This window comes from Pogona vitticeps, chromosome 4, assembly GCF_051106095.1.
Source record: "Pogona vitticeps strain Pit_001003342236 chromosome 4, PviZW2.1, whole genome shotgun sequence".
Classification (NCBI taxonomy): Eukaryota; Metazoa; Chordata; class Lepidosauria; order Squamata; family Agamidae; genus Pogona; species Pogona vitticeps.
The window spans coordinates 120,780,984-120,805,776 of NC_135786.1; the positions used below are offsets into that span (position 1 = coordinate 120,780,984).

The window sequence follows — 24,793 nt, forward strand, 5'->3', positions numbered from 1 at the left end:
TGGCACTACACAACCTTCTTTAGACATTGCATTCTTAAGCTAGGTTGTGGCTGAAGGTGCTTTGTAATTTTACCACTGGTGTAGAACTGTAGCCTTCAGCTTGTATGTACGCTATCTAGACCTATTGTGCTGCTTCCCTTTAACCATAACAGCTATGATTTGCCATTCTTTGTTAGTAATTCTGGGACAGAATCCACTCCAAAGTTCTCAGGAATAGGGGAGGCTACCTGGAGGGTGATACTCGTATAACCTGTCCTTCCATGCTGCTAATAGTAGTATGGAAGCAGCAATCTTGTCAGAATCACAGAGTTGGGGATGAAGGTGAAGCCTCTCCTCCTGCCCCACCCCATCTCTTTCTATGACCGGAAAATCTTAGCTGGGCTGAGAATTTTCTGTGAAGTACTGTGAAAGACTGTATCTTTTCTATGAACTAATACTTAAATTTCTGAAGAGAAGATCAGGACCATTTTGCACATGATAGGTGAAGTATAATTTCCATTGTGTACCATGCAGAGCACCAGTGAAGTAGAGTGGAAATTACTTCATGGCAAATTATTAGAAAGTCATTGTTTTGTAACATTTATTGGTAACATACCAAGTGATAAATTAAGCAACTGAAATTTATAAAATACTGTTGAAATTTTTTTAAAAAGTTGTCACTTGTTTTTTGCTGGAGTACACATCCATGCAAGCAGTACCCCCATGGCATAAATAGTATGTTAATAGTTCCATGCTTTCTGTATTGCTCCTGTAAAATCTAAATGATGTAGGAAAGGTATATGCTATTTGTCATGTCTTAAAGCATATATTAGTATTAAATGAAATTTGAAGTGCTTGTTTAACTTTATAATCAAAATGAAACTTCAAATTTTCTTTAACTTAATGATCAACCTCCTGTTGTTTATCATAGTATATCACACTAGAGTAGGCCAACTGAATCAATGGGGATTTGTTGAGTCAACTCTTCTGTAAGTTACATTGATTCAAATCAGCCTACTTTAACTGCGACTTACTTTAGTAAGTTTCAGTTAGAATAAGGCCATTTAAATCAATGGAGCGTATGGAGCAGCTGACTTACTAAAGCCCCTTTGATTCAATGGATCTATTCTATTCTACCCATGGGACGTAATTTCAGATACATGTATAAAATTGTACATGTCACGTCTGTAGAACATTTTTTTTGTTCAGCTGATGGATATGTGGTAAGTATCATGCATATACAGTAGCTCTTCATGTGTAAAGCTGTTGCAACACCAATTCAAAAGGTTTTCCTTATTCATTTTTGGAGCATAGGATACCTTCTAACTGCAACTAAAGCCAAAGAGTTTTTGAAGACATCTTGACACTTTAAAATGCAATATCTTGCATTTTCAGTAAGGCCTGAATCAAACTATGGTGTGTTTCAGACACTTTGCAGACAAAGTGTTAAAATATATATCTTTATTTCCATTAGTATTATCCGCTAATGAATTCTGCCTGTTCTGATCTGGAGATAGTAAATAATGAAGTCTGAAAGAACTGTTCTTCTTCGTGGCCTCTGTGAATGCACACATATGGGTATTGTCTACACCTGCACTGACTCTCTCGGAAGATTCTAGAGCAGAGGTCCCCAACCTTGGGCCTCCAGATGTTATTGGACTTCAGCTCCCAGAAATCCTGGCCAGCAGAGGTGGTGGTGAAGGCTTCTGGGAGTTGCAGTCCAAGAACATCTGGAGGCCCAAGGTTGGGGACCACTGTTCTAGAGCTAACAATTTTATGGTGTGATCCTCCATGAAGTATATGCTCCTCTTACCCACCATCTTCCCCAGTTCCTTTATTCCGCCGAAGATGCTGTAGAGCGCTTTTCTGTTGCCTTTTGACTGCCTTAGCAGGCTCTTTTAGCTTTTGTTTTTGTTTATTGCCTCTTTAGTGATCCTCCACGTCTTTTGTTTGCCTATTTGGCACCCCGCTGTTTTATTTCCCTTCTTTCCTCCCTTCCCCTTTCCCTCTCCCCTTCCCCTCTTATGGCCTCTCCAGCACCTTTTAAACGGTGTACTACTTGTGGGAATAAAATCACACTTTCCAACGGCCACAACCTTTTTGGTTTGGGTGAGGAACATCCAATCCACTCGTGCCCTGCCTGCAAAAATCTAACCAGGCCGGCATTGAAACAGAGATTGCAAAGACTTCAGTCTTACCTTTGGCAAACAGCTATGAATCCTCCTACAACATCTTCGGAGGCGGTACGATCCCCTACTCCCTCCATGGATAGACTCCTGTTTGGCCAAACTGCCTCTGATTCCACCACATCCGTGCTACCAGCTAAGGACACTGTTGAGAAACCAAAGCCATCTGGTAAGCACAAGTTATCATCCTCTGACAAATCTCAATCGCACAATCCAACCGCAAAGAAAAAATCAAAGCCCGTTTCTAAAAAAACCTAAGAGGGACAAATCTCTACACATCGAGCCACCCCAGCCTTCTCTATCCTCCCCTGTTCTTGAGGAGTCTTCTAGAGAAGCCCATGATTTTGTTTCAGAGGGGGAAGAACCCCGTGAGAACGTGGCCCCTTCTACGATGCCGCTCCAAACCCCAGACATTGGCCTCATCGCGGCTGCGCTGCTGTCCAGCCCGGCCTCGGCCCATTCCAACACTGATTCAGTGTGGGCACCTGAAAGTTCGGCATCTGATCCCGAGATTCCCCCTTCTCCCCCAAGAAAGAGAACGGAGAAAAGAAAGCACCTCTCTCCATCAAGGTCCGTAACATTGCAAGGGGATTACTTCCTGTTCCCGATGATGTCATACCAATGCTTTGATCCCTATATCTGGCAAACTCTTTATGAACTGTACCATGCCAATCAGCCCAAATGACCTCAAATGACACCAGATCTTTCCCAGGTTACTACCACCAAAGATTCACATCGACCGTGTAAGTCCGCTTCTGCCCCCACAGCTTCAACATCATCGAAACTTCCCTCTGCTTCCTCAAAGTCAACTTCACAATCTAAGAAGCAAGACAAGGCTCACAAAGCCCAACCTTCCCAATCCACTCCACCTGAACTGGACTCATTTCCATCTCAGACCCCTTTGTGCTCCTGCCAACTTAACGACATCATGCTCTCTTGACAGAGGCTTTTGGCCAGCCGGACTATCCTTCATCTCCTGGCTCCCCCTCGTCCTCAGAAGCACAGCATTCTGACTCTTCACACGAACCATCACCAGATTTACCTACTCCACCTCCAGATACGAGGGACAACCACCCCTCCTCTCCTTCAGATGATTTCTCCTTTTATTCCCATCTCATCTCCCAGATGGCCCAGGCTCTACAGCTCGACACTGAAGCACTGCCGTTGCCTGATGCTGACCCTGTGTTGGATGATATTAACCAAGAACAGTCCACACCTCTGAGTCTCGCCTTCAACAAGTCTATTCTCAAGCTTATTAAGGACACTTGAGGCAACCCCCCCCCACCATGCAGATCTCCCATTGTACCAACGGTCTCTACAGGACCCATGGCATTGACATAGATTTTCTCAACAAGCATCCAATACCTAATTTTATTATTGCTGAGTCCAGTCAGGCTCGAGGATACACCAAATCTAAACCCACCTCTCCTAACAAGGAAGGTAGGAAGATCGACACCCGAGGGATGCAAATCTATTCTTTACAGTCCTTTGTCCTTAGGAATATAAGCAACCAGGTGGTTATGGGCACATATCAACGCTACCTGTGGAATAAAGTGCTCCCTCCTTTAGAAGCAGCCTCAGAATCTATGAAGACTGATCTCATTAATATTCATTTGCAAGTAATCTCTCTTGCTAAATACTAGAGAATTGCTGCCCATCACTTCACTGGAGCAGCTTCCAAAACTCTTGTCACTTCCATATCCATTCGACACCATGCCTGACTTAGGTCCTCCACAATCTCTGATGACACCAAGGCTAGGATCGAGGACCTCCCATTCGATGGTACCAGACTCTTTAATTAAAAGACCAATGATACCATGGAGGACTTCCATAAAAAACACAAGAAAGCGTGGTCATACTCCGCTCAGCCGACTACTGCCTATCAAAAACCACTTTGCCATCAAGGACAGTTTTACCCCAGACAATACCAATTCCAGAGATTTCAACCTTACAAGCAATATCGTCCCCAGCAAACTGATAGGACTCTTCCAACTCCTCAATCTCTGATGTCATCATTTCAACCTCAAAACCAACCTAGACAATGACAACCCTTTCATAACAGACAACGAAAGGGTAAGCAATATTGACAATCATTTCCATATGTTTTCCCTACCATATTTCCTTGCTTACCATACCATACCAGATTGGCCCCATTCTTCCATCTTTGGCAGGCTATCATGTTGGACAAATGGGTTCTGTCTACTGTAGCGTCTGGCTACTTAATAGAATTTTCTGAGTTGCCCCCTCTCGGGCTCATTTGTTCCACCCCTTACTCCTCTACCCTCCAGGATGAGGTCACTAAACTTTTCCAGAAGCGTGTCATTCTCCTGATTCCAGCCTCAGACTGGCCCAACGATTTCTATTCAGAGTACTTTACAGTCCCTAAGAAAGAGAGAGGACTCCGTCCCATCCTTGATCTGACTCATCTCAATCACTTAATCTGCCCCCGCAAATTCCAGATACTCACACTGGACACTATTGTTCCTTTGCTTTCGCAGGGAGACTGGTTCATCATTATCGATTTACAGGATGCCTATTTCCATATTTCCATCCACCCGGACCATCAAAAATTCCTCAGATTTCACTTCAACGACATCGTTTTCCAATACTGTGCTCTCTCCTTCGGACTCTCCACCGCCCCCAAAACCTTGACCAAATGCATGGCTCCAATTGCCGCCTTCCTTCGTCTCCAGGGAGTAAACATCTACCCCTACATCAATGATTGGCTCATCGTGGTGGCATCGTACCACAATGCCATACAAGCACGGGACACAATACTTTACACTCTCCGAAGTCTCAGTCTCAAGATCAACATCGAAAAGTCCCATCTAATACCAAGACAAACAGCCAAGTTCATTGGCATAGACATCGACTCACTTTGCGTCAGAGCTTTCTTACACCTAGAACGAATCAGGAAAATACAAAAAGCCATCCATCCGTTCCAGTCTCAACACTCTGTCTCAGCGCACCATGCACAACATCTCCTTGGCCTCATGGCCTCAATGACATCCATGGTCCAACATGCCAGACTCAATATGAGGTCTTTGCGGTCATGGCTTCTGTCCCTGTTCAATCCAGTAACAGATCCCCCATCATTATCACTAACCGTGACACCGGCACTAGCCACCCAGCTCGTCTGGTGGACTTGTCCACAAAACCTCCTCATCGGCAGATGATGCTCCCCCTTGCGACCAACGATACAGGTCACAACGGGCTGGGGAGCTCACTGCCTTCAACATACTGTCCACGGACTATGGTCAAAACAAGAACTAGCACTTCACATAAACCATCTAGAACTGCTAGCAATCATCAGCCTTCCACGCCTTTCTTCCTCTCATCAAGGGGCAGGTGGTGCAGCTGGCAACAGACAACACCACTGCACTTTACTATGTCAACAAGCAGGGTGTCACCCACTCTCCATCTCTCCTCTACCTAGCTGTCGACCTATGGGAATGGTGTTATTCCAACCATATCTTCGCTATTGCTGTCCACATTTCTACTGATGACAACTTCCTAGCCGATGACCTCAGTCGACTGCCAACAAGGACCCACAAGTGGTCCCTGAACAATGCTGTATTCCGGCAGCTATGCCAACGGTGGAGCACGCCTTCTATAGACCTTTTTGCGTCCGCTGCCAACAGCAAATGCAAGCAGTTCTGCTCCCAAGCCGGGATAGACAACACCTCTCTGGGTGATGCATTCATGATCGACTGGTCCTACGACTTCCTTTGCCTGTTCCCTCCTTTACCTCTCATCCAGAGGGTAATTATCTTTTTCCGTCAAGACAGAGCAAATGCAATTCTCATATCTCCATGTTGGCCCCGCCAGCCATGGTTCACTCACCTGGTCTCAATATGTTCCGCCTTTCTCTCCATCCAGATCTCTTCTCGCTTGACCAAGCGCTGATCTATCACCCCGACATCACCTCTCTCGGTCTTGCAGCCTGGAGGATACTCCCGAAGTGATGCAGGTTCTCCTTCAAGCCCATAAGCCTTCCACTACTCTCCTGTATGAGAACAAATGGAAATCATTCTTGAAATAGGCTGCTGACAATAACTTACCTGCTATACCTGTTTCTTTGAAGACCCTGCTTACTTACCTTCTTAATCTCTTCAGTTTCGGTCTCTCCCTTTCCACGTTGAAGGTCTACTTATCCGCCATTGTGGCTCACCAACCAGATGACTCCCCTTCTTCCAAGTTGTTTTCACATCCAACTGTCAAAAAATTCCTTAAAGGACTCAATAACATTAATCCCCCGCAACAACGTATTACTTCCCAATGGTCATTGCAGGTGGTTCTTAACGCCCTGATGCGCCCCCATTTGAACCAATGGCATCTAAAGCCACTCACTCTCAAATCGGTTTTCCTAGTAGCCATTACCTCAGCCAAAAGGGCCAGCAAGCTTGCCGCTCTTCGCACGGATCCTCCCGTTATACAGTTCCACCCCGATAAAGTGACTCTTTGATGTTTCATTTCTACCAAAGGTTGTCTCTGACTTCCACCTGAACCAACCTATCAAATTACCATCTTTCTTTAAATCTCCATCCTCACCACTGGAACATATGCTCCATAATGTGGATGTCAGGCGTGCCTTACCCTTTTATCTAGAGAGGACAAAAGACTTCAGGAAAACCAATAAATTCTTCGTGTGTTTTCATGGCTCGAATAAAGGAGCACCAGCCTCTTCACAGTCCATAGCACGCTGGATAGTGCCAACTATTTCCTTAGCTTACCAGTTGTCTGGGAAATCTCCACCAGAACATTTGACAGCTCACTCAACCAGAGCTCTATCCACCTCCACTGCCTTTCATCGTAGCACAGAGGTTCCTGACATCTGCCATGCTGCTACCTGGTCCACACTGTCCACGTTTGTAAAACACTACTGGCTGGACGTCAGAGCATGCCGCGATGCTGCATTTGGCAGAGGTGTCCTGTCATCCTTCTTACCGTGATGTCCCACCAACCAGTAAGTGCTGTCATGGTCTAGGTTATTAAGGCTAAAATGTGATTTATGAATGGGATTTGTAGTCATGGAATGTTGTAGAAGGAATCCATATTGGTCTGTGTTAGCATGACTGGATGCTTCGAGAAGCTGTTTCTCTTAGAGCTAGCTGGAATTTTCCATGAAGCTGCCTTGGCCAGAGACTATAAGGAGCCAAGACACAACATCAGGATGAGGGACAACAACACCTGCACATCCCGTGGGAAATGGAGGTGGAGTGTGAAGAGACAGCCCTTTGCGGGGATTGGTTAACATCACAGAAGAGTGGAGAAGAAGGGTGGTCCCAGGAGAGAACAAAAATGGAGAATGAAGTCAGGGAGAGAGCTTGATTTTAGCCTGATTTTTAGTATTGATTTTAGGATGGAGATTTGAGTTCCAAATGCTGGATTTTACTGTTATGCTAGGATGTAGTTCAGAGTAAGGTTAAAGAAAGGGGGGCAATGCCTAGCCTACCTTTTAAGCTATTTTTAGAGTTTTTTATTTTATTTTTGTAGCTGGAATTTGCTAAGATTCTAACTGTTATGATTTATGGAAATGTACTGGAATGCTATGCTTTTGCAACAAACTGAATATCTCTAAATTCTTTATTTTTCTAATAAAAAAATAATTCTTAAGATCCTAAGTTTGGTCTCTTGAACAGCAAATCTGCAAGTATTAAGTGACAGGCCACAGAGATGCTACTTGAGTCCGTTACTAGCCTGAGTTTTGTTTGTCTTGGCAGACTCATGATTTCTATCTTTGTTTTTTCTCATTTAAATGCTCATTAGAACAGACTTGGGAAAAGGGTAAGTGGTACTGCCTGGCTGGGTTACCTGGACTCTGCTCAGCTGTTTTAGGAGTACACTTGCACCTGGAACCTCTCTGTTCAAGCATCAGGTGTTCTTTTAGAAGACCGGGTGCTCATAAGTGCAGCTTGCTAGTCACCCATATGTGTGCGTTTACAGAGGCCACGAAGAAGAAAAACAGGTTACTTACCTGTAACCATAGTTCTTCAAGTGGTCCTCTGTGAATTCACACAACCCACCCATCCTCCCCTCAATCCGTCACAGATTATTCATAAATTCAACCTTTTCTTCTATACCCGGCAGATAAAATTCAGGAACTGGGGAAGATGGTTGGTGGGAGGAGCATATACCTCATGGAGGATCACACCATAAAATTGTTACTTTTAGCTCTAGAATCTTCTGAGAGAGTCAATGCAGGCTCAGACAATACCCATATATGTGAATTCACAGAGGACCACTCGAAGAACTATGGTTACAGGTAAGTAACCTGTTTTTTTTCCAGACTATGGATGTTGTATGGGACCGCCCTTCTCCGGCTTCCCCAGCTAGGAAGCTTAGTATAGTGTGCAGGAATCTGGATTTTTTAAAACATGGAGGATCTCTCAAGCAGTTACAAGGCCTGCTGCTTGTCTGTTTGCTTCCTTCATATCTGCTTTCTTTGCTAGAGCAGTGTGGAGATACTTGGAAATAACTTCATTGAAAATTTCTTATGGAGAAGAATGAGCATTGTATATGTTTATTCAAAATGATGATATCATAACATAGCATTTAGGTGTACTTGATGTGTTAGTGCTCTGCACAAACATTTCCTACTTTACTGAAGCGTGCTTGCTTGTTCTGGTGACTCTTGAGGAAGTGGAGGTGTATATTTCACTGCACTCATGACATGATTTTCTGCTTTGGCTCCTGACACATGGCATTGTAGTGATATTCCAGAATGAGCTCTGTCTTGGCCCCTGTAGTTGCTGCTTCAGACATCTTTTAACTAACCATCAAATCAGATAGCTCAAATAACCATTTGATACTATGACTGTTAATAGGTTGAAGGCTGATTTAGAGAAAAAATGATGCAAGGGTAGTAGACAGTGGTGAATTAACTTAGGAAAAGATACAAGTATTTGGTGTTCCTTGGGGAGGATTTCAGCTCTACCTCCATTTTTAATGTGTGTCCCTTTCATGTGCATAATCACTAAACACTGCATCCTCTACCTTGTTGTTCTGTTGCAGAAGAAAATGTATGCCATCTAGGTTTCTTTGCTTAGTGATGTTCTAACTTATAAAATCTATCTACTGATTAATTTAAGATGCCAGACAGCTGGGTAACAGCTAAATGCAACTACACATTGGATTGGGCCTAACATTTAGATTTGTAAGAAACACATATTTAGTAGCTCAGATAGTATTGATGCATTTGATATTCTGGGGAGGCAATTCCCCCCTCTTTTTATTATTTATTATTAAGATCTTGATTTTGTTTCAGACTATTCTGTAATTCATTTCACAACATATTTGACTTCATCCTTGATTAATTTGCACATACTTAAATCATGTATTCTGCAGTGTTGCTGTATAAACAAAAGAGACCAAGCTTTAATAGGGCAAACAGTGAAACCATTTGTATCGAATATAAAACTAGAAGGTCTAATATCTTCAGCCTTTGTATTAACACTTATATTCTGACAAGAATGCTTCAAGGCAATATGTGTATATCCCTCTGACCATTTAGAAATTCACTACTGATTTTCTTTCTTTTTCTTTAGTGAATGAGCTCATTCTTAAGCAGAAACAAAGATTTGAGGAAAAGAGATTTAAACTGGACCATTCAGTGAGTAGCACCGTATGTCCACATTTTCTTGATTTATTTCAGATCTTAATGGGAATGGTCTTAGTTGCAACTATGTCTTGATGATTATCATAATTAATCTTGTTCTTAGGTGGCTGGGGGTCCATGTTGTTCCTCTAGTCCAGTGGTTCTTAACGTCGGCGATAATGCCCCCCAAGGGGCGATTTCATTTTTCAGGGGGGCGGTAGAACGAAAAGGGGCGGCGTGGGGGCGCTGGAGCAGAAGGGGGGCAGTAGGAGGGCGCTGGAGCAAGCCAAACCTGTTAAGATGGCTGCAGCCTTTTTACAGTGTGCATGAATATATATTTTCCTCCAATCTTAATTTAGTTTCAGAGTTTTCGTCTTGAAATTTTTAGTTCCTGCATTGTGGTTTGTTTTTATGCCCTGTTTATATTTCTTTTTGCATCTTAAAATTCGCTTGCAACTAAATCATTAAATGTTACTTTTTGGGGGCATTTCATTTTCTTGGAATTGAATTTTGTTTTCAGGGGTCATTGGATTTAAGTGTCAAATAAATAAATAAATAAATAAATAAATAAATAAATAAATAAATAAATAAATAAATAAATAAATAAATAAATAAATAAATAAATAAATAAATAAATAAATAAATAAATAAATAAATAAATAAATAAATAAATAAATAAATAAATAAATAAATAAATAAGATATCATCACCGCGGGGAGGGGGGCAATGATAACTTCCTCAATGGCTCAAGGGGGCGTTTCTTTCAAAAAGGTTAAGAACCACTGCTCTAGTCCAAATAATTGAAGATGTTTATGCTTTTCAGAGAAATAGCATCTTGCTCTATAAGCAAGATGACATTTAGGCTCTTGGCTTATCTAAATCCTTTCTTGTTCAATATCGCAAGAAGTTCCCATGTACTTATGAGGGTAGATTCAGACCTTTTCTCATTGTTCCAGTACAGCTAATCCTACAGTTTCGTATCATATCAGAAGCTATGCCACTAGATTATCAGAGGTGTTGTCAGAACATGATTAGGATAACTGACTTCCCTAGGAGTCCCATAGAGATTTGCAGACCTCCCAAGCAAAGAGAACTGATTGTATGATTCATCACAGCTGACATTATCCCAGTAAAGGGGTGATACAAGAATGAAATCCGTAATCAGTATTAAGATCTTGCAACTCATGTGGGCATCTGATTATAAGTGTCTTCATTGTTGCAATAATTCCAGGCAACTTCAAGACATGTTGATTCTGTACCAGTTCTCTTTATTTACACAATTTTTAGGTTTCATATGAAAAACATAAAATCCCAGAATTATCAAAGGGTTGTGAGGAAAAAAAACATTTAGGCTTAAATCAAAATATCACACAGTTATGCAAAACTGTAGGCTTAAAATACTGTAAAATACTTAAAAATGCATCCTTGCAACTTGCAAAACATTCAGATATTTAAACTTAGATTTTAGGTAAAATTCAATCCATGTATGAATCAAAATACAAATACATTGAAACACAGAAGCTCATAGCCTGCAAAGGTGGAGAATACAGTATATCACAGAAGTGAGTACACCCCCTCACATTTCATAATCTTATCTTTTCATGTGACAGCACTGAAGAAATGACACGACTACAATGTAAAGCTGTGAATATACAGCTTATATTTATTTATTTATTCTGTTTACATCCCACCTACCTGGTCGCTGCGACCACAGTGTAAATATGCTGTCCCCTCCAAATAAGGCAACACACAGCCATTAATGCCTAAACTGCTGGCAACAAAAGTGAGTACACCCCTAAATGACAATGTCCAAATTGGGCACAAAGTGACAATATTTTGTGTGACCACCATTATTTTCTAACACTTCCTTAACCCTCTTGGGCATAGAGTTCACAGGTTGCCACTGGAGTCCTCTTCCACTCCTCCATGACGACATCACAAGCTGGTGGATGATGGAGACCTTGCACACTTCCACCTTCCATTTCAGGATGCCACACAGATGCTAAATAGGTTTTGGGTCTGAAGACACGCTTGGCTAGTCCATCACCTTTACCTTCAGCTTCTTTAACAAGGCAGCGGTCATTTTGGAGGTGTGTTTGGGGTTGTTCTCATGTTGGAATACTGTCCTGCGGCCCAGTCTCTGAAAGGTGGGGATCATGCTCTGCTTCAGTATGTCACAGTACATATTGACATTCATGGTTCCCTCAATGAACGGTAGCTTGAGAGTGCCGACAGCATTCATGCCGCCCCAGACCATGACACTCCCACCACCCTGCTTGACTGTAGACACGACACACTTGTCTTGGTACTCCTCACGTGTTTGCCACCACACACACTTGACACCATCTGTGTCAAAAAAAGTTTATCTTGGTCTCATCAGACCCCAGGACATGGTTCCAGAAATCCATGTCCTTAGTCTGCTTGTCTGCAGCAAACCATATGCAGGCTTTCTTGTGCATCTTCTTTAGAAAAGGCTTCCTTCTGGGACGACAGCCCTGGAGACCAGTTTGATGCAGTGTGTGGTGTATGGTCTGAGCACTGACAGGCTGACCCCCCACCCCTTCAACTTATGCAGCAATGCTGGAAGCACTCATATATCTATTTCCCAAAGCCAACCTCTGGATACGACACTGAGCATGGGAACTCAAGTTCTTTGGTTGACCATGGCGAGGCCTGTTCTGAGTGGAACCTCTCCTGTTAAACCGCTGTATGGTCTTGGCCACCGTGCTGCAGCTCCGTTTCAGAGTTTTGGCAGTCTTCTTATAGCCTAGGCCAACTTTATGTAGAGCAACAATTTGTTTTTTTAAGATCTTCAGATAGTTCATTACCATTTACCATTATCATTTACCATGAGGTGCCATGTGGAACTTCCAGTGACCAGTCTGAGAGAGTGAGAGCGATAACACCTGCTCCCCTTTCACACTTGAGACTTAGTGGCCCAATGGTCTCATGACACCAGGGAGGGAAAACGGCTACTTGGGCCTATTTGGACATTGTCACTTAGAGATATGCTCACTTTTGTTGCTAGCGGTTTAGACATTAATGGCTGTGTTTTGTGTTATTTTGAGGGGACAGCACATTTACACTTTTATACAAGCTGTATACTCACTGCTTTACATTGTAGCTGTGGTGGTCACCCAGGTCATGAATATTCATATGCTATTTGCATAGACCAATGGGAGTGCTGGAGGGGCAGAGTCACAAGGTGTAAGAGACTCAGCAGCAGCAGGAGGAGTTTAGATAGACATAGGGTTTTGAGATTGAGAGAAAGGTTTTTAGTTTGGGCGGGAGATTTTTGGTGCAGAGGGATAAAGGAGAATATTTGTTTAAGAGTTAATATCACTGCTTATTCTGTCAACACCTGTATCAATAAACAATTTCTATTTGATTCTTTTAAAATAACATATGGCCTGGACCTCGATTATTAAAAGGTATTGTTGATGAAGTCAGTTGGTGGCAGCTGAAGGGCATGTAGCTCTTTGTTTGGTAAAACAATTGGGCCATGTGGAATCATGACAAATTGGTGGCACAGCACTGGGATATGAAATAGTTCAGTGAAAAGGTGAATGGGCTTGAGTTTAAAGGTATTCCTAGCTAGAAGGGATTAGGATCTGTGGTAAGAAGTGTTTACCTGTTACAGTCTTGGTGAAGACTTAGTTTTGGAGCTTCTGGACCCAGATCTGGGGAATCCTAAAAGAAGGAAAATATCTACTCAAGAGAAGCCATTTTATTTCAGTATTTACAAGACCCAGTGGCTAGCTCAAAAATTTGGAGCTCTGAGGGAAAAGAGCAGTAGCAGATGGAATAGAAGCCTGAGTCAGAATAGATCTGAGGTGATAAGGAAAGCTAAGCAGAAAGTTGTTCTGGTGTCTGGAGACAAGAATTGTCCAGACAATTATTGTGGCAAGGGTTGTGAGCTTGGCAGTAGCTGAGGCAGGCTTCTGGGAAAAGTGCAACCGAGTTACAAGGAAAGTCATTGAAAGAGAAAAAAGGCTTGGCTTTTGTGAGGGAAAAGAACCAGTCCAGGTTAATAAGAAATTGTATTGTTTATGCTGCTCAAAATAAGTTAAAAGTCAGTTATGGAGGCACAAGTTGAGCTCCAGAAAGCCGAGAGAAATGGAAACCCTCGAATTCAGAGTGAGGAATAAACTGAGGGACCTACACTGATTGCCTCAGAGGGAGAAAATATTCAACGCTCCCAAGATTTTGAAAAATGGAAACTAGGACAAGAATCCAAACTGAGGGAGTTAGCTATGAAAAACAAATTAGAATTGGGAAAAAAAGAAAAACTAAATAGAACTGAAAAAAGAAAACAGGAAAAGGGAATTTGAGGAAGAATTGGAAAGAGAAAAAAATTAAAGAAAGAGAAAGTGAAAGAAATTGAAACAGAAAGAGAAATGTAGTTCCAGACTAAGATGAAGAAATTGGAATTAGCTGCTCAAAGTACTACTACAGTGGTGCCTCGCTTAACGACGATAATCAGTTCCAGGAAAATCGCCATTAAGCGAAAACATCGTAAAGCGCAAAAACCCCAACAACAACCAATTGAAACGTATTGAAACCCGTTCAGTGCGTTCCAGTGGGGGTAAAAACTCACCGTCCAGCGAAGATCCTCCATATGGTGGCCATTTTCGCTGCCTGTATAGCGAGGAATCCATCCCTAAACACAGCGGGGAGCCATTTTAATTACCCGGCAGCCATGTTCGAAAAACGTTGTTTTGCGAAGAATTGGTTCCCGAAGCAGGGAACCAATAATCGCAAAGCGAAATTCCCCCATTCAGACCATCGTTTTGCAATCACAGTTGCGATTGCAAAAAGATCGTCATTAAGCGGATTTGTCGTAATGCAGGGCAATCATAAAGCGAGGCACCACTGTACTATTACTACTACTTTTTAAATTCTTTTCTTCTTCTTCTTCTTCTTCTTCTTCTTCTTCTTCTTCTTCTTCTTCTTCTGCTGAATATGCTGATCCTCAATTTTCTGAGATAAAAATTGGTAGAAAAGGTTGGGACGACAGGAGAGTGCCCCCATCTAGTAGAGATTACCTCCAAAGTACCGAAGCTAGTGGAAGCCATTTTAAAACAGAACACTTATTCCCATAGCATAGTCCCCTGAAATCTAATCGTTCTGAGGGAAAAGTTAATAGAACCCTTTATATTGAACCTAAGACCAGTAAACAATGTTATGCTTGTGGTAAGAAGGGACAGTTTTGGTCCCGATGTGAGACTCATGGGAATAAGAATTTCAGTCAATTTAAGAATGAAAATTACAGTCAGGCCAAAAAGGTATTTCTTCTTCAGTCTTCAATAGTTGAAGCCACCGGCAACAGCACTGTTGCTAAGGAAACAGACTTGGCAGAGAGCCCAGACATTCCTGAAGCGAGAGTGATACAATGTTTCCTAATCCAGTGGGATCCTATTTTACTAGAAAACTCAGAAAATATTTGTATCAATGGCATAAAATATCTTAGCCTTAAAGATTCATGCTCTCAGATAAGTATTTGCCATCCTGACATAATCCCTGAGGAAGACATGATAGAACATGAGAAGGTCTCCATTAAAGGGATAGGTTCTGAGTTGGTGGCCCTTCCCATAGCACTATAAGGGGTCATCTGGTATATGGGAGGTAGCAGTGTCAGACCAAATCCCTGCTCCTTGTCTGATTGGTTTAGATTTAGCCAAGCATGTACAGAGTGTTTTAATAGTTACTTGTTCTCATGGGAGGCAGATTGAAGCCTCTGAGGAAAGCTCTGGAACTCTTGCGGAAAGACTCACTTTAGAGGAACATACTGAGAAGAGGGAGAGAGCTGATTTAGTGCTAATGAAAAATCCTAGTAGTTCCTTCTTTATTAAGGAGCAGAAGGAAGCTATTACCTTAAATGCTGCTTTGGAAAAGCTAACGAGAATCCCATTCTATTGACCCCTGAACACCCAGAGAAGTACAGTGGTGCCTCGCTTAACGATTGCCCCACATTATGATGAATCTGCTTTACGACGATCTTTTTGTAATCGCAATTGCAATCGCAAAACAATGGTCTAAATGGGGGAATTTCGCTTCGTGATGATCGGTTCCCTGCTTCGGGAACTGATTCTTCGCAAAATGATGTTTTTCTAACAGCTGATTGGCGGTTTCAAAATGGCCACCGGGTAATTAAAATGGCTCCCCGCTGTGTTTAGGGATGGATTCCTTGCTATACAGGCAGCAAAAATGGCCGCCATATGGAGGATCTTCACTGGACGGTGAGTTTTTGTCCCATTGGAACGCATTAAACGGGTTTCAATGGGGTTTTTAATTTCACGTTACAATGTTTTCGCTTAACGGCGATTTTCCTGGAACGGATTATTGTTAAGCGAGGCACCACTGTATTATGTGGAAAAAGATTTATATGGAGTGGTTTGAATGGCACTTCATGTGGGGGGAAGGACCCCATAGTCAGCTAATTGTTGCTGTTAAGTACAGAGAAAAGATTATAGAAAAGGCACACAGAGATGTCTTTGGGGCACACATGTGCATCTCTCACACCAAGCAAAGAGTGGCACAGAACTTTTCTTGGCCAGGGGGATGGGAAAACAAGTTAAACAATATGGTGAAAGCTGTGATACTTGCCAAAAATGAGGTACTGGGAGTGACAAGATGAGTGCTAAACTATGTCCATTACCAGTGTGTTTGACCTCTTTCCAATGTGTGGGTCTGCAAAAACACTTTAGAAATAGCAGAGCAAAGCTTGGGGGTGCTCATGAAAACCAGAGGGGCTGGTGTGATGAAAAAGCCCAGGAAAGAGCATTTTGTCCTGAAGACGAAATGGTGATGCTGAAACCCATAGAGAGGAGTGAATTGCAGTTGGCATGTTCATGACCTGTGAATTTCTTGTGGCGGCACTGGAGGGCTGAGAAGACTAGTATTGGGAAGTCTCCACATGCAGCTGCAAAAGCATTGAAAATCCTGCAAGGCAAGCGCCTACCTGAGAAACTAGAGATTAAAGGGATAGAACCAGATGATGAAAATCTCAGTACATCTGAAATACGCCAATTGTTTGAGATTGCACTTAAAAGAAACTTGCCTATGAATCTTGAGGTGATCTATGATAGTGGTCCCCCACATATGGAGAGCTTTGCGACAAAAGTACCTGTGAGCAAATTTATTGGTGAAGTTGAAGGCAAGAGCAATAAGATTTCAAGGAATAATGCAGCCATAGCTGTTCTGGAGGAGTGGAAGAAAGTGCCTACCCTTTCTTGAGAAAATGAAGCCACTAGTTGAAAAGAAAACAGGCTTCCCCCAGAAAAGGCAAGCCGAGGACATCCAGTGGATGTAAGAGTGCCAGGTAGCCTTCGATTGTCTGAAGAGGGAGCAGACTTCAAGACCTGTCCTTGTTGCACCAGACTTCGACCGGGAGTTCATCATCTATCTGGATGCGTCAAACATGGGACTGGGAACTGTGCTGTGCCAAGCGGACAACAACGGGAGTCTACACGCAGTGACTCTTATCAGCAGGGAACTCCAACCTGGTGAGAGACACTTGTCTGCCATTGAGAGGGCGTGCGTAGCTATCGTATGGAAGTTGCAAAAGCTGAAGCCCTACATTTGGGGAACGAAATTCATCATCTGCATCAACCATTCTCCTTTGGTGTGGCTACAAACTATGAATTCCAATAACAGCAAACTTGCAAGATGGATGCTGATCCTGCAAGAATTTGACTTTGAGATCCGCAGTGTAAAAGGGACTCAGAATGTGCTTGCTAATGCATTGTCTCAAAGACCAAATGACTAACGGGTGCATAAAAAGTTTGTAATATTTTATTAACTCTTCTATTTGTGTAATAGTTATGGAATATGAGTAAAGTGCAGAGTTTGTTTGGATGTTGATGAACTGAGAGGTGTATAGCAATGGTAAAAATAATGGTGAGTGTCCTTATTAGTGTAAAGGTAATGTAATGTAATTTGTATTAATGTGAGTAATGCAAAAGGTTAATACTGTGGTACCTCGCTTCGTTCGTTTAGTCATTTAGTCGTGTCCGACTCTTCGTGACCCCATGGACCAGAGCATGCCAGGCCCTCGTATCTTCCACTGCCTCCCGGAGTTGGGTCAGATTCATGTTGGTTGCTTCGGTGATACTGTCCAACCATCTCGTCCTCTGTCGTCCCCTTCTCTTGCCTTCACACTTTCCCAACATTAAGGTCTTTTCCAGGGAGTCCACTCTTCTCATGAGATGGCCAAAGTATTGGAGTCTCAGCTTCAGGATCTGTCCTTCCAGTGAGCACTCAGGGTTGATTTCCTTTAGAATTGATAGGTTTGTTCTCCTTGCAGTCCAGGGGACTCTCAAGAGCCTCCTCCAGCACCACAATTCAAAGGCATCAATTCTTCGGCAGTCAGCTTTCTTTATGGTCCAGCTCTCACTTCCATACATCACGACAGGAAAAACCATAGCTTTGATTATTCGGACTTTTGTTGGCAAGGTGATATCTCTGCTTTGTAAGATGCTGTCAAGGTTTGTCATTGCTTTCCTCCCAAGAAGCAGGCATCTTTTAATTTCGTGGCTGCTGTCTCCATCTGCAGTAATTATGGAGCCCAAGAAGGTAAAATCTGTCACTGCCTCCATATCTTCCCCTTCTATTTGCCAGGACGTGATGGGGCCAGTGGCCATGATCTTAGTTTGTTTGATGTTGAGTTTAAGACCGTTTTTTGCACTCTCCTCTTTCACCCTCATTACAAGGTTCTTTAGTTCCTCCTCACTTTCTGCCATCAGAGTGGTATCATCTGCATATCTGAGATTGTTGATATTTCTTCCGGCAATCTTAATTCCGTCTTGGGATTCCTCCAGTCCAGCCTTCCGCATGATGTATTCTGCATATAAATTAAATAAGCCGGGGACAATATACAGCCTTGTCGTACTCCTTTCCCAATTTTGAACCAATCAGTAGTTACATATCCAGTTCTAACTGTTGCTTCCTGTCCCACATATAGGTTTCTCAGGAGATGGATAAGGTGGTCAGGCACGCCCATTTCTTTAAGGACTTGCCATAGTTTGCTGTGGTCCACAAAGTCAAAGGCTTTTGCAGAATCAATGAAGCAGAAGTAGATTTTTTCTGGAACTGTCTGGCTTTCTCCATAATCCAGCACATGTTAGCAATTTGGTCTTGAGTTCCTCTGCCCCTTCGGAATCCCGCTTGTACTTCTGGGAGTTCTTGGTCCACATATTGCTGAAGCCTACCTTGTAGGATTTTGAGCATAACCTTGCTAGCATGTGAAATGAGTGCAATTGTATGGTAGTTGGAGCATTCTTTGGCACTGCCTTTCTTTGGGATTGGGATGTAGACTGATCTTTTCCAATCCTCTGGCCACTGGTGAGGTTTCCAAATTTGCTGGCATATTGTGTGTAGCACCTTAACAGCGTAATCTTTCAAGATTTTAAATAGTTCAGCTGGAATGCCATCACCTCCACTGGCCTTGTTGTTAGCCAGGCTTTCTAAGGCCCACTTGACTTCACTCTCCAGGATGTCTGGCTCTAGGTCAGCAACTACATTGTCTGGGTTGTCTGGGATATCCAAATCTTTCTGATATAATTCCAATGTGTATTCTTGCCACCTCTTCTTGATGTCTTCTGCTTCTGTGAGGTCCCTTCCATTTTTGTCCTTTAACATGTCCATCTTTGCACCAAAGGTTCCTCTGATATCTCCAATTTTCCTGAACCGATCTCTGGTTTTTCCTTTTCTGTTATTTTCCTCTATTTCTTTGCATTGTTCATTTAAGAAGGCTCTCTTGTCTCTCCTTGCTATTCTTTGGAAGTCTGCATTCAATTTTCTGTAACTTTTCCTATCTCCCCTGCCTTTTGTTTCCCTTCTCCTCTGTGCTGTTTGTAAGGCTTCCTTGGACAGCCACTTTGCTTTCTTGCATTTCCTTTTCTTTGGGATGGTTTTTGTTGCTGCCTCCTGTACAGTGGTACGAGCCTCTATCCAAAGTTCTTCAGGCACTCTGTCCACCAAATCGAGTTCTTTAAATCTGTTCTTCACTTCCACTGTGTATTCATAAAGGATTTGGTTTAGATTATACCTGAGTAGCCCAGTGGTTTTTCCTGCTCTCTTCAGTTTAAGCTTGAATTTTGCTATGAGAAGCTGATGATCAGAGCCACCATCAGCTCCAGGTCTTGTTTTTGCTGACTGTACAGAGCTTCTCCATCTTTGGCTGCAGAGAATATAATCAATCTGATTTTGATATTGCCCACCTGGTGATTTCCATGTGTAGAGTCGCCTCTTGTGTTGTTGGAAAAGAGTGTGATGACCAGCTTTGTTCTCTTGACAAAACTCTATTAGCCTTTGCCCTGCTTTGTTTTGAACTCCAAGGCCAAACTTCCCTGTTGTTCCTTTTATCTCTTGGCTCCCTACTTTGGCATTCCAGTCCCCTAGAATGAGAAGAACATCTTTCTTTGGTGTCAGTTCTAGAAGGTGTTGTAAATCTTCATAAAATTGTACCTCGCTTAGCGATGTGAATTGGTTCCAAAAAAACATCGCTATGGGAAACCATCGCTAAGCAAAACACCATTTCCCAGAGGAATGCATTGAAAACCGGTTAATCCGTTCCAATAGGAACGAATTGCCGTCCTTAAGCGAAAATCACCATAGGAAACATCGCTAAGCGATACAATGTATCCCCCATTGGAATGCATTGAATAGGTTTCAATGCATTCCAATGGGGGAGAAAAAAATTCACCAAAAATTAACGAAAAGTCAGAACAAAGCCAAATTAAGTCTGCAAAGGTTTTACAAGTTGCACTTACGAATCCAAGCATTTAAAACAGTTTCTGACTCTTCGTTAAGTTTTGGTGAATTTATTTCTCCCCCTTTGAAAAGCATTGAACCTAAGTTTGACAGCTGTCAGACTTGGGTTCAATGCTTTTCAATGGGGGAGAAAAAAATTCACCAAAAATTAACGAAGAGTCAGAACAAAGCCAGATTAAGTCTACAAAGGTTTTACAAGTTGCACTAACGAACCCAAGCATTTAAAACTTTAAAACTTTAAAATTCAACAACAAATTAAAAAAGAGTCAGAACAAAGTCAAATTTGGCTAACAAAGGGTTTATTAAGTGCAGTTTAACATCATAACACTGTGCAGGTGATTTCAAACATTTTAAACAGTAAACCTAACCTTTATTACAGGAAAACCTTTTTAAAAAAGCAGACATGCGGCAGGAACTTTAAGTTTATAAACTTTATAGCATAGAAAAAAGTTTTAAACACAGCAATCACGGTGCAGGAACATTGGATTGTACAAAACTCTTTAAAAAGTGCATCAACATACTGTCCAGAAAGTGTTCATGAAGTGCATTGGGCTTTACAAAGCTCTCTGTATGGAAAGTCTTCATGAAGTGCACAAACATAACATTGGAAAGTCTTTAGAAAGTGCATCATGTCCAGAAACTCTTCATGAACTGCACAAGCATAACATTTACAAAACTTTAGAAAGTGCATCATGTACAGAAACTCTTCATGAAGTGCACAAACATAACATTTACAAAACTCTTTAGAAAGTGCATCATGTACAGAAACTCTTCATGAAGTGCACAAGCATAACATTTACAAAACGCTTTAGAAAGTGCATCATGTACAGAAACTCTTCATGAAGTGCAAACATAAAACATAAATTTTTAAGGACATAAACTTTTAACATTTCAACATTATCAGGCAGTAAACTTTTACAGAAACATTATTAAAGTGAGCAAGTGAGGTGGAAGCCTCTAAACCACCCCGACCAGTGTTCCCCAGATCAATGCAGCAGTCTTCTAAGGGGATGATGATGATGAGGAAGAAGAAGAGATAGTCCAGGTAGAAGGCAACTGGGCATCACTGGTGGAAGGAGCAGGTTCCTCATCCTGTCTCGGCCTCTTTGTGAGGAACCTCTCCATGGTGAGTTGCCTCTGCCTCCTTTTCAGGATCCTTCTGAAAGGGGCCACAAGCTTCTCATCAAAGCTGTGCACCATCTTATGTGCCATAGCCTTGTCCTTGTGGTACCGCTGCAACAGAGTCTGCACGTTATCCCACTGGGTCAAGAGATCCTTTAGGTCCTTGGTGGACATCTGCTCCTCCTGTGGGTCTTCCTCCTCCTCCTCCTCCTCCTCCATAGCCTCTGCCTGCAGATCAACCAGCTCCTGTGTGGTCAGCTCCTGGTCATGGCCCTCTACCAGCTCCTCATTGTCCTCCTCATTGACCTTGAGGCCCATGTTCCTCCCAAAGTCCACAATGTCCTGCATTACTGTGGACTCAGGTGCAGGTGCAGAAGCACCAGTAGCCACACAGTCTGGCCAGAGCGGGCGCCACACAGAGTTCAAGTTCCTCTGGCTGATGCCATCCCAGGCCCTGGTGATCATCTTCAGGCAGATGATAATGTCGAACTCATCCCTCCAGAAATCACGCAGGGTGAGGCTGGTGGTATTGGTCACCTCAAAACAGCGCCGGAACAGCTCCATAGTGTACCGTTTTTTTAAGTTGGCGATGACCTGCTGATCCATCGGCTGGAGTATCAGGGTGGTGTTCGGAGGCAGGAACATAATCTTGATGAAGAACTCCAACAAGTCGTTCTCAAAGCCTGGAGGATGGGCAGGAGCGTTGTCCATGAGGAGCAGGGCCTTCAGAGGCAGGTCATTGTCCAACAGGTACCGCTTCACAGCTGGGCCAAAAGCATGATTGACCCAGTCCACAAAGAGGACGCGTGTGACTCAAGCCTTGGCGTTGGATCGCCACATCACCTTCAGCCATGCTTTGTCTACCTTGTGCTTCTTGAAAGCACGTGGATTCTCGGAATGGTAGACCAGCAAGGGCTTGATCTTAAGGTCCCCGCTGGTGTTGGCACAGAAGAGGAGGGTCAGATGGTCCTTCATGGGCTTGTGGCCAGGCAGCTTGCTCTCCTCTTGGTCAGGAAGGTCCTTTTGGGCATCCGCTTCCAAAACTGGCCGGTTTCATCGCAGTTGAAGATCTGCTCTGGAATGTAGCCCTCTGTTGTAACGACCTCGAGGAACTCCACAGCAAAGTCCTCAGTTGCAGTGGTGTCGGAGCTGGCAGCCTCTCTGTGCCTCACCACACTGTGGATGCCGGATCTGGTCTTGAATCGTTCAAACCAGCCTCTGCTGGCCTTGAACTCTTCAGGCTCAGCTGATGGTCCGGGCTGTTGATCCATGAGGTCGGTGTATAAGGCCCTGGCCTTCTCGCAGTTCACAGCCTCAGTCACTGTGTCCCCTGCATGCTGCTTCTCTTCCATCCACATGACCAGGAGCTTCTCCACCTCCTCCAGGACAGCTGGCTGGTTCCTGGCGATCCTTGTGACACCCTTCGCTGCATCCGTGGCAAGGATCTTCTCCCTGTTTGCTATGATGGTGCCAATAGTTGATGCATTCCGGCCATACTCCCTGGCGATGTCCGCAATGCGTTTCCCTCCATCATACTTTCGGATGATTTCTTTTTTCATCTCCAGGGTAACCTTCTCCCTGGTCGGCTTGCCAACCTGGGCAGAAGCAGTCTTCTTTGGACCCATGTCCAATGTTGCTACGTTAAAAGAAAAAAACAATAGTCAGTGCTTTACATCTGCCTAACCTTCCCACACCTGGCCAAAGCTGCCCTGGACAAGCAAGTGGCAGTTTTGTCGCACATCCCCACCGCAACCTAAGGGAAAAAAAACTAAAATCAGACCTACCTCTTGATTTAACAGATCGTACAGTATGGAAAAGCCACCAAAGGCTACAGCACACCACAAGAGGATGCCTGACCAAAGAAAATTTGCGGAAAATTAGACTTAACATAACTACAGCCCCCACCATAACTAAAGGGGAAAAAACCATAGGAAAAGAAATTCTACCTACCTCTTGATTTAACAGATCGTACAGTATGGAAAAGCCACCAAAGGCCACAGCACACCACAAGAGGATGCCTGACCAAAGAAAATTTGAGAAAAATTAGACTTAACATAACTATACCCCCCACCACAACCAAAGGGGAAAAAAACCACAGGAAAAGAAATTCTACCTACCTCTTGATTTAACAGATTGTACAGTATGGAAAAGCCACCAAAGGCCACAGCAAACCACAAGAGGATGCCTGACCAAAGAAAATTTGAGAAAAATTAGACTTAACATAACTTACACCCCCCACTACAACCAAAGAGGAAAAAAAACCGCAGGAAAAGAAATTCTACCTACCTCTTGATTTAACAGATTGTACAGTATGGAAAAGCCACCAAAGGCCACAGCAAACCACAAAAGGATGCCTGACCAAAGAAAATTTGAGAAAAATTAGACTTAACATAACTACACCCCCCACCACAACCAAAGGGGGGGAAAACCACAGGAAAAGAAATTCTACCTACCTCTTGATTTAACAGATTGTATGGAAAAGCCACCAAAGGCCACAGCACACCACACCACACCACACCACAACACAGAAAGGAATGCCTACAGAAAAAAATTCAAAATTGGCATCTAACTTTTGCATTCAAACCCCCTCAACAGAAGCTAATGTACAGTACCCCCTAAGTTTCCTCTGAAGACTACAAATTGTAAAAATTCTAAACACAGTATTTCACTTGGGTATCCACATTCCTGATGCAGGCATGCATAAAACAGCAAGAGAAACCATTTCCACTGAGATTTCAGCAACTTTCAACACACCCACCCACCCACCAAGAAGCAGCATGGCAAAGAAAAAAATTTAAACACACAAATCCCACACAAATCCACAGAAACCCCCACCAAAAAAGCCCTGCAATTTCCCCAATGAAAAACCCTCCATAACCAAAGCCAGAGGCAGCCAGACCCAAATTCCCCCTTGCAAAAAACATCTAGGTTTTGCAATAAAACCCACCACCCACCCAGGAGAAGAAATGCAAGCTTACCTTTTGCTGCTCAAAAAGTTCTCCAGCACAGGATGCACCCCCAAAACAGATCAAAGTGACAAAGCCAACCTTGGAACTGCACGTGGAAGAGTAAACCCAGGATGCATGGGGAAGGGGTTTTATACCTTCCCCGCACAGGTACAATGCATCCTGGGTAC

General features: G+C 43.1%; 1 protein-coding gene across 6 annotated transcripts in view; it reads left to right on the forward strand.

Annotated features, from left to right (window-relative positions):
- The window catches only part of COP1 (COP1 E3 ubiquitin ligase), a 333,778-nt gene that overhangs the window by 61,999 nt on the left and 246,986 nt on the right, over nt 1–24,793 (forward strand). For 3 of the 6 annotated variants that reach the window (XM_072998208.2, XM_072998210.2, XM_072998212.2), the window contains one exon: nt 9,713–9,789. In XM_072998208.2, coding sequence (XP_072854309.2) covers nt 9,713–9,789 — 77 coding nt within the window. The remainder of the gene's footprint in view (nt 1–9,712; nt 9,790–24,793) is intronic. The other 3 variants (XM_020813947.3, XM_072998211.2, XM_072998213.2) reach the window with 1 other exon arrangement.